General features: G+C 46.1%; 1 protein-coding gene across 1 annotated transcript; it reads left to right on the top strand.

Moving 5' to 3' along the window:
- Positions 1 to 1,056: 1,056 nt before the first annotated feature.
- Positions 1,057 to 5,083, top strand: LOC144736822 (CUB and zona pellucida-like domain-containing protein 1). Its single transcript, XM_078619465.1, has 8 exons — positions 1,057 to 1,192; positions 2,219 to 2,290; positions 2,994 to 3,178; positions 3,275 to 3,375; positions 3,739 to 4,041; positions 4,133 to 4,229; positions 4,538 to 4,709; positions 4,927 to 5,083. Exons 1-8 carry the CDS (start codon positions 1,120 to 1,122, stop codon positions 5,028 to 5,030), a joined length of 1,107 nt encoding a protein of 368 aa, XP_078475591.1. The 5' UTR covers positions 1,057 to 1,119; the 3' UTR covers positions 5,031 to 5,083.
- Positions 5,084 to 10,889: the final 5,806 nt, after the last annotated feature.

Raw genomic sequence — 10,889 nt, forward strand, 5'->3', positions numbered from 1 at the left:
TGAAGCATGTTTTAATATATTTTGGGGGGGGGGATGGGGAGCAGAGCTGTGTGACATCATATTTGAGGGGGGTCTGACTATTTGTGACGCCGTGTGACGATGGGGGGGGGGGGTTAAAAATCGTCGAAAATCGCGTGACGTCATTTATGGATGGCCCCTTAAGGCAGATTGTTTGCTTTGGGTTGTTTAGCCACTTCTATATAAGAACGGGAGACACAGCAGAGCCTCACCATTCTGGCGAATTGCCCGATGATGCTGGATGCAATTACCGGCGAAACGTCGTACTCAAATTGTAAATGTTGTGGTTTCACGCTTCAACACACCGGTGGGCTAACGCAGTGAACTAATTGTCTTTTGTCAACGTGACACTTTTTTGCTGATTGGCCGTGTCGGGTGGTGGAGGGTTGCGACACATTTATAAATAACGCGATCTAAACCCAAAAAACGTTGATTATGAATGATATTGGTCGCGAAAGCCTACGTGTTAAACTTAAGGGAGGATGCCAGAGTGACCAAAAAAAAACCCACGAATACAAGAACATAGCATTTGAAGCTATAAAAAGATAGATTCAATCTTAAGACAAACCAAATTAATGCAAAACTCTTTCCGTAAAATGCGTCAATTTATGTACTACTATGTCTTGGCTTCATCGCAAGGCCGAGGTCTCTTGCACTGGTGTGCACCCATCCAAAACCAGGCTCAGTCACTGCAGAACTTGCGAGATCCCACACATTTGGAAATATTTGATTACATGAATCCTTTATATATGCACGTTTATAATGTGGGACGAGTGTGGTTTTTAAGTATTGATTTATACAATTTAAACAAATTCAATTAGGTTCCATAAGTGATTCCACACCCCTTATTGTTGAAAAATAATCAAATCATTTAATTACTACAAGCAAGCAACATGTTCTCATTCACCTGAGCTCCTTAATTGAGGGGTAATGCCTGCATACCAGACTCAAGTAAGTGCATTGTAATCGAAACACAAAGCATCGATGAGAGACACGAGGTAATTGAACAGCGTGCCACTGCGACCAATCAGAGGGAACCCTCAGCGACTATAAATGGCCGAATAAGACCCCCGTTCTCTTGTCTCTCACTTGATAATTAACATGGAGTCTCTGCTTTCCTGGGTCGTGGTGCTCTGCGTAGTCGGTGTTTTGTCTGCGGATCCGGGCTTTGTAGGTGAGGCTTCTCACACGTCACTCGCTGCGTGTTTTTAAGCTTGTGAAGAGAAAGTTGCTAAGCGCAATGAAGCTCTCATGGCAACTCGTACGATTGACAATGAAACCTATTGATTTCAAAAACCATCGAACAGAAACGCAGTAAAATATTTGAATTGCTGTAATGTATCGAACTCGGTCTTGTGATCTTTGTTTATTAGTGATTTACTCGACGTCGCCTAATAATCTATTCCCTTTCTCAGACTTTGCCTGGAAAGTTATAATAAGCGTCTGATGTTACGTGAAATCCCCATTTGAGTGAACTCTAATGGTGGCCATCGTGAATTGACTGAAACATTCGCGTATGCATTAAGTACTGTGCTGCTGCGGAAGCACACGCGCCATCTTGTCTCCCATGCAGCCCATTGCTGGTGCAAGGTCGTGTGTTCGTTTCAGCCACGTACGCTTATCGTGGTGTGCAGTACGTGTACTACACGCTACTTGTAGGGGATAATTTTTTTTATTGGACGCTCTTGCTATGCAACACGTGTTGAAAATAAGTCGTAAAGTATTAGTACAACTTTAACATCCCGACTTAATTGGTCCTGTTTTAATTGATTTGGATTAACCTAACAAGGGAGGGTGATTAAAAATAAACGTTCTTTCGTAAAAAGTCCGATTTGTCGACCGAAACCACCGCCATGGGCAGGGTTTTCGTGTCATTAGAATGTTTGCCCAATACCAGTTGCATTCGCTTTTGCATAATAATAGCTAACTTGCTTCTCTTTGTTTGCTTGCCGTTCATCAACGCCTCCATGCATGCAATCCTTTCGACTCGTCTAGTATTCCTGTAAAGTGAAGATTGAACGTCCTAACAAACGAGGATCTCCCTGGTTACCGGGACAAAATCTGTCAAGAATGGTGTGGAACACTCCTCAAGAAAGCGTCAGGACTAAATGGAGGAAATGCTGTTGCGCGAGTGAAAGCTTTGTACCAATTGATTTTTCAATGCCACAATTTAACCCTGCTGTTGTGCTTCTCCTTGAAGGCCATCGAGCTGCCAACCGTGGCTTGAGGGCTATCGATGATGAGGAATTGCCCCCATCTACGATCCCTGCGGGTAATACACAATGCTGTGCACGTGTCCACGTGACACGGGACTGCCACCTAAGACAATCTCGATTGCGACGCAGTATACCTCGTCTGGAAATTTCATCTCTGGCCCCACCTACTTCGCTGATCCTTGGGCTACACCCATCTCAAGCCTTTATAACATCCTGCCTCGGCAGCTCCTATTTTCACCTCACGACGATTGCTTGTTGCGATCGAAACTTTGTGATATTTTATTTTCTATGTGGCTTTACCGAAAGACCCAAAGAATGTGCACTGGTTTAACTCCTATTGCAGGTTTGGTGGGGGGAAGGCAATGAAGCTGCATGATGTGCAGTTGGTACAAACAAGCTTTAAATTTATATTTGCTATATTGCAACAGTATTCAAAAGGGCACAAACGCATGTTCTGCACTACGTAGAAATCTCATTTTTACATGGGGGGGGGGGGGGGGGGGGAGGTTAAATATGCAAAGTTTGCGATGGGCCCACCCTTCTGCTTTTACACGGAGCACTAGCTCAAGGGGACAAATTTGGTCGACATGCAATGCATTAAGTAAAATTAATTCTGACCTGTACTATTATTTGTGAGGTTTCTCATTTTAGATACGTATTGAGCTGTTCTTTGCCTGTGCCATCATTAGACACTTTTTATAACCGTGTGCTTTGCTAAATTTAATCACTGTCCATGGGTCTCATTGAATATCTTTACAGGTGTCACCTACGAGGTGGAGTGCGTCAAGGAGAGGATGTCTGCGAAGATCGCGAAAAGCGTTCTGCTGGGCTATGGCGCGTCTGATCTCGTCATGAACACTGCAACTCCTGCATGCAGATTGACAGACTCTGGGCCGTACATCACGTTCAACATCTCGCTCGGAGAATGTGGCACCGTCTTTGAGGTCTCCAATATTCACTTTTAATATAAAGTGCTTTAACTTGACTTCTTACTTTTTTTCAATCGGTTCTAATCGGCCTTGTATCTTCCCCCCCCACAGGAAACAAGCACAGACCTCGTCTTCTCTCAAACGATTTCTCTGCCCAGTACCACGTTCGGCATCATCACCTACGACTTCGTGTACATCATGGTCAATGCAATGTACGTGACCAAAACCCATGCTTGACATGTAGATTCTCGGTTTCCTAAACGTCATTCTTGCTATGCCACGTAATGGCGTGACCAAGCCTGTCGTGACGACCCCTTCCGTTAATTTCCTGGATATTGGCATGCCTTCAAATGAAAGATGTTATCCAAAAGCTACATTTTATCATCAGTTTCACAACTGACTACCGAACTGAAAAACATGATTGGTACTTGTTTACGTGACCCATTTTTGAGGAGAATGGCTTGATGCACCGTAATTTGAACTAAACTCTGCTCTTGTAATGATAGGATTTAATTTGTTCAGACCGAGACACTGATGCGCTTTTCTTTGCATTATCCCCTTCATTTTTATAATAGCTGCAAGATTCCGAGGACGGAGCTCTTGTCGTCTTTAGCACTCCAGCCCAACAGCACCAAGGTTGTGCTCAACCAGACCGTCTATGCCGAACTGGAACTGAAGATGGATTTCTACAAAAGCTCAACGTTCCTGGTGCCATACCTGCCCACCGACTACCCCCTAGTGGTGCAGCTGCGTCAAACCCTCTATCTCCAGTTGTCCCTCAAGACCGGCCTCGACCTTTCCCTGTTCACCGTCGACCTCTACGCGACTCCCACCAATAGCCCCCTTGATCCGCTGAAATATTATCTCGTGAAAGAAGGGTGCGTCGTTTTTCTATTCTCGCGCTTGACACTGGCTGAAGTGTACTTGAGCCTCTATTTCTTGCCTAATCTGTGGCCTGTCTTTCTGTAGGTGTCTGCGTGACAGCACTGTGAATGTCACCGTCACCGCCACTGCCCGCCGCTTCACCTTCCCAGCCTTCGCCTTCACTGCTCAAGATAAAAAATACGTGAGCTCAATGTCCCAACATGGTAAAAGCTATCATGAACTTCGAGTGCTAGGGTCGAGCCTTGGCTATGCTTTGCCTTGCATCAAGAATGGCCTTGGGGAAAATTTACAACTTTGCCTCATTTGTCTAATTTAGAACTTCTGTTCTGCAATGGGGTTTCCTCATTTTATCAACTTGGACTGGTCAAACGGTCCCACTGGTAAAACATTGTTTACTAATGATTCGATTGGGTGTCTCCTGGGGCGTTCACATCCCTTCAAATTGCACGTGCTTTTTTTTTTTTTCTAAACCTCCCTTTCACTCTGCAGGTGTACATCCACGCTGCATTGATAGCTTGCAAGGCTTCTTTGACTGCCTCTCGCTGCCATCAAGGTTGTCTGGCCAGGAAAAGGAGGAGCAGCTTGGAGACCGTGGATACCCCGGTCTACATCTTCACCAGAGGACCCTTTGTCTACAGCGAGGATGCCGCCCTATCCCGCTGTGCGTTTTTTATGTTTAACCAGTTCAATACGGTTTCCTAATTTAATTTAGGGTCTATACTGTTAAATCCGTATTTTAGAACTCCTACCACAGGCTAAAATGGGTCTTACAAGGTTCTATATTTGGAAACCAATTTTCATGTTAAACGTATACAAATGTCTAGTTGCAGACATGTTTCTATACGTTGCCTTACCCAGTTGCCTTTTCCAATTTGCAGCGGCGGTCCTGGACTACCCTGGTGTTGTGGCCATTGCAGCGATTGCTTCCATCGTCCTTGTGGCTTTGGGCTTTGCTTCAAAGAAGATGCTGGCTAAGAAGTGATGCAGATGTTTAACGTGTGCACGTGATGGAAAATAAAGCATGGATTCAAACTGGTTTATGACTTTAATGACACTTATTTGATGAAACGTCTTCACCTGGTCTCCTTGCATGCTTTCCACTTGTGACACTGGCTGACATAAAGATGGGATTTGAAAGATTACATTTTTCTACATCTTGGTGACCATCATGGTGATGCTGCTTGTAGCTACAAATATTCCGGTTTGAGGCCCAGCATCGGACCAGTGCCATCTCGCATGATGTGAAGTAGTGCAAATTAGCAAGACCTTGACAGCAGGCTATGCCTTATTTTTATAGTTGCAATTGCTGGTGACACTGTTCTCTATGAATGTGGTGGATTTACTTCAACTGTGCTGTACACAGGACCAAACCTTACTACTTGGCTGTGGTGTTTCGTCTAAGGATATCTATGATGATACTGGTAGGAACGAAGTGAACCAGCCTAGAATAGATTATGTCCGTCTGTCCGATGTCCGATTAGGTGTAGCAACATCGCCCCCTACTGCAAACACTTGGCAGGACCCTACAAAAACCTTTAGACTCGGTGAGGCTTTCCTGGCTAAACAAGTGTAACATTCCCTTATAATTCCCTGAGTTAATTCAAACATTTAAATTAAAAATTAACTCCTTCCCTGAGTTTTTAATTGATACATTTAAATTAACTCACAGCGGCCTGAAGCCTAGAATTAGGCCTCAAACTCTCCCATCGTATTGGGTGCGCAAGCATGTGCGAGGTGTTGTGGGCCATGTAGAGGCATAATAAAAGTAGGAACAACAGTTCCACACTGCCCACCAGTGATTGTTTGTCATGCATAGCCACGCCCTCAAATTGTATTTCATGGAGCGCTTTGGGATGGCTCGGCACCACGTGACACGCTGCTTTCGCTGCATGACACGGATTGCACGAATGCGCTGTCCAACCAAGTTCCTACCTGCCCACTCCGAAGGAACGTGTTTAGGGCCCCATTGCTTCACATTTTCACAGGGACTGTCCCTTTGAAAATACCTAAAATCCTGGAACTCTATGCCAAGATCACTGCCGGATTATCGTGCAGGGCCTGTAGCCTATCTTGGGCCTGAAATAAAAAAAATGCCACCAATTTTTTTTTTTACTTAAAGTAATATTTTCATTTGCTATACAGCCAGAATATGACAAACTAACCTTAAAACCGGTCGTTCATAACAGTTGAAAGCATCGTAACAGAGCAAGTGAGGAATTGCTGAACCGGAATTGATTGCTTGAAAGCATTTGGCGCGAGGCCGACGAAGGTATGGGGCCTGTAGCATATGTAGCTACTTTTGCGCCAAGGATAAGCTGACACTGGTCGATACTATTCGTGTCTGAACGCAACCGCCATCCTCTGAAGTGACCATTTGATCTATCGTGGCCTATGATCCACGCTGCAGCTAGTAAGGTGCTGTAAGTTTTACATTGTGCTTAAGCGTTGTGGACAAATAGAAATGACTAGAAAAAGCTGATCATCAAAGTTCTCCTCGGAGGCCAATATTGGCTTGAAACATGGTAAAATCGGAATTGCACAACAATTTAATTGCCACTTGGCAAAATGACATGCAAGGTGACCATATTTTTCCAATGCCAAGCAGACAACTTCGAGGGTTTTTCACAAACGTGGTTTGGAAAAATAAAGGCGTGCACCTTAATGACGAAAACGCACACATTTCTTGACAATAGTCCATGAGGTCCAATTAAAATGTATTGTCTGAAATGTCAGAACTTGATAATAAAAAAAAGGCTGCCAACACGTGCTCAGGTTTCAAAATGACGAGTTAAATTTCAAATAAAAGTGAAAGTAATTAAAATATGGTTAAGATTATTCCTGTCTGTGTAATGAGCTGTTCTGCCTTCCAATAACATCTGCAGTATATAGTTTTTTGCAAAACGATGTTTGTCTTCGCTATTAAATTGGTCCATCAACGTTCACAGATTAACAACATGCAGATATCTGCTTGAAAGGACAGTCACCAGTGATTGTGTAAATTACGTTGGTGGTCTGTAAATAATCGTTTAGATTTACCTACAGGGAGTTACTTATTGTAATGCGGGCGTAAACGGATTTGCGGATATGACGTCATGGGGGGGAGGAGTTAGGTCACGTGCGAGAGAGGGGTGAGGTCTTAAGGGAGAGATACCGGAAGAGACAGGAGAGTGTGGGAGATAGAGTTAGAGTGAGGCCACGCAGGGCGGAGGTCGAGGAGTGGCGAGATCGCCACACACACGGAGAGTAAGACTTGGCACCGTCGGCCAGCGGTGACCAAGCACGAAGGAACGACGCGCAGCGGTGCAGCTGCAGTGAGGGCAGCGGTGGAGCTGCAGTGAGGGCAGCCGGAGGACTGCACAGGGGATCTGCAGCGGAGCTGCAGAGGTGTGGAGGCTACGGGAGCGAGTGCAGCTATGGAGCTGCCAAGGGGAGAGCTCTGAGCGAGGGCCGTGTGGGAAAAGTGTAAGAACTCGAATAAAGGACAACGGAGACAGACCCAGGATCGAGTCCTTTATTACACTGGTGTCAGAAGTGAAACGGCATGTCAAAACAGCTCAGAAGAAAGAATATTCCTGCGCCATCATCTGCTACATCATCCGACGACGACGACCTTCCTCGGGCGGTCGACCTGCCTGCGATGGAGGAGGAGATCCGTGCGGGAACAAGTGCGGGTCCGGGAGTCCAAGATGTCGCCGCGTCGGTGGACCCGTCTGCACCAGAGGACGCGGATTACATTATGATTGGGGGAATTGAATAACCGAGACATTCAAGCAATGCAATGCATCTGAGAGGGTACCTGGCAGGGAGATAGAGCGAGAAAATAAATTCATTTGCAGGTGCGAGGTGTATTATTGCACCACGGGGTCGTGAGAAGTGGCTGCATTTTGTCGAGGCTTTCATCCAGCCGCGGATTTAACGTTGATAATGATGATTGCATTATGAAGAATAATAATACACTTTTGCAATGCTATATATTTGTAGTGGGTTTGTATGGAGACGGAGTCTCCGTAGGAGGCAACACGTTCATTTTATAACGTAACAGTAACACAACACTAGGTCCCTAACACGAAGAGGTAATGGCCCCTTCCACCCACAACCTAGGGAGGTACAGCCTCCGGGCTAACGTACCCTAGCCACTGGGGCTAACTGCTCCTGTAGCCCTCTTGCTAGCGGGACCTAGGGGAGGCTGACTCGACCCAGCCCAGGTGCGAGTCATAACCCTGGCCCATCCATACCCGGCCCTTAGAAGGACGTCGGGTTGAGGGATCCTCAGGGTTCTAGCCTACTGACCACTGGCCTCACTGAACCCCGGCCCTGAAAAGGACGTCGGGACTTGGGGTCCAGGTTCCTATTTTCAGGCGGCTTCTTGACTTCGGCTTTAGGCGAACTCCCTCAGCTGCTCTGGGGTCCGGCTTTTATGGGGCTCCCAGGGTCACCCCGCCCCTGGCCACGCCCCCCATCTGGAACCTTCTCAAGGGACCTGGATTGTTGCACAATCCCCCCCAGCCCCCCACTCGGGGTCATGGGGTGTCCCCCTCCGGTTCCCAACTATCCCCCCTGGGATGCCTGACCCAAGAGTCCTGCTTGTCACCGGTTGGACTCGCTACTGCTCCCTGTCGGGGCCTGACTGGAAGTACCAGCTCAACCACAGTGGTGGCTAGGCCTCGGCAAGGCAAGGTAAATTACCTTTTTTACCGGGTAAAAGGTAAAAGTAAAGGGTAAAAGTTTCGACATGCCAAGGGGTGAGGTAAAGGGTAGGGTAAAGGTAGCTCAGAAAAATTACCTGGTAGGGTAAAGGTAGCGCGAATAATTACCCGGTAAATACATTACCTTGTTTACCGCTAAAAGCTCCGTGGCACAGTCTGTGGCCTCCATTTTAAATTGTGATAATTGATGTTCGGACCAGATGGAGATGGTCCACGTTCTTGAGGTAGAGGTACTAGAGGACGATGATGCCAGCAACGGCATGCGTTCCCGTGGCAGCACACGCACGATTGGATGGAGGGTGATCCCCATGTACAGTAAGGGAAGCGGCAGTGCGTGCACTGCCGCAAGTGGTTTTCCACCCACACGAATGCGTCGGGTGGAAAGCCCACTTCAAGAAGCACAACGTGCTCGCCCCAGCCAGTGAGTTCGGGACGTCGGCGTCGGCTGCCTGAAGGTTCCGTCTAACTTGGCTCAGAGCGGTGCAGGATATTGTTTCCTGTCGTTCGTCCGAGGACGATGGCAATGACGAACTTGATCAGGCTGTTGATGAGATCGTCATCAACCAAGACGACTGGGACGAGGAGGTTATGGAGGACGGTGTCGTCGACAGCCTCAATGCCCGATTCGAGAGTATTCTATATGAATAAAGTACTCTACCTCGCATTTATCGTTATGAACCTTTTAAATGTGTTGTACCACAGTAATTTCCCTGTAATCGGGTAATTTGTATGGGATGAGGGTAAAAGGTAGGGTAAAGGTAGGCTCGTTGCTTTTTACCTTTTACCTTACCTGCTAAAGGGTAAAGGGTAGGGTAGAACGATTGTATTGTGGTAAGGTAAAAGGTAGGGTAAAGCTAGTCTTGTTTTTTTTTACCGTTTAACTTTTACCTTACCTTGCCGAGGGCTAGTGGTGGCGCGTATTACGCCCAACAATTACCCACCACATATTAAACCAGGGAAGCCGCGATAAATCTTAGGGGCCGTCCATAAATGACGTCATGCACCTGGGGGGGGGGGATCAGACATTTGTGACGATGTGTGCCGAGGGAGGGGGGGGTTTGAGAAATGTGACGTCACATCAAAATGCACAACTTTAAATAAATATAGACAACACGTTCTATTTATTCATAATATAAGTTTTTGGGTCAGATCGCGTTATTTATAAATGTGTCGTAACCCTCCACTACCCGACACGGCCAAACAGTAAAAAATGTGTCACGTTTTCAAAGGACAAATATTCACGGACGAAAGCCTACTTTTTAATACATGTTTTCTCCGACAACATCAGAGTGCAGCAGCACATTAAATACGCACTACAATGACAAGAGTGTAAAGCGATTTGAAGTATGTTTTTTGTGGTGGGGCAGAGCTTTGTGACGTCATAGATGAGGGGGGGGGGTCTGACTATTTGTGACGCCATGTGACGATGGGGGGGGGGGGGGTAAAAAATTGTCCAAAATCACGTGACGTAATTTATGGACGGCCCCTTAAGGCAGATGTTTTGCTTTGGGTTGTTTAGCCACTTCCATTCTTAAGGCACGTGGGAGAATGCCAGAGTAACCAAAGAAAACCCACGAATACAAGAACATAGCGTTTGAAGCTATAATCAATCCTAAGACAGACCAAATTAATGCAAAACTCTTTCCGTAAAATGCGTCAATGTATGTACTACCATGTCTTGGCTTCATCGCTAGGCCGAGGTCTCTTGCACTGGTGTGCACCCATCCAAAACCAGGCTCAGTCCCTGCAGAACTTGCGAGATCCCACACATGTAGAAATATTTGATTACATGAATCCTTTTAATATGTACGTTTATAATATGGGAAGAGAGTGATTTTTAATTGATGTATACAATTTTAGCAAATTCAATTAAGGTCCCATAAGTGATGCCACACCCCTTATTGTTGAAAAATAATCAAATCATTTAATTACTACAAGCAAGCAACATGTTCTCATTCACCTGAGCTCCTTAATTGAGGGGTAATGCCTGCATACCAGACTCAAGTAAGTGCATTGTAATCGAAACACAAAGCATCGATGAGAGACACGAGGTAATTGAACAGCGTGCCACTGCGACCAATCAGAGGGAACCCTCAGCGACTATAAATGGCCGAATAAGACCCCCGTTCTCTTGT

The sequence above is a fragment of the Lampetra planeri genome, chromosome 63 (assembly GCF_965212315.1).
Source record: "Lampetra planeri chromosome 63, kcLamPlan1.2.h2, whole genome shotgun sequence".
Lineage (NCBI taxonomy): Eukaryota > Metazoa > Chordata > Hyperoartia > Petromyzontiformes > Petromyzontidae > Lampetra > Lampetra planeri.

Bases quoted from the DNA above. Each gene is read 5' to 3' on its own strand.
- LOC144736822 (XM_078619465.1), top strand. From the start codon at position 1,120: ATGGAGTCTCTGCTTTCCTGGGTCGTGGTGCTCTGCGTAGTCGGTGTT. The intron at 4,230-4,537 runs GTGAGCTCAATG...TTCACTCTGCAG, and splicing joins CTGCTCAAGATAAAAAATAC to GTGTACATCCACGCTGCATT. The intron at 4,710-4,926 runs GTGCGTTTTTTA...TCCAATTTGCAG, and splicing joins GGATGCCGCCCTATCCCGCT to CGGCGGTCCTGGACTACCCT.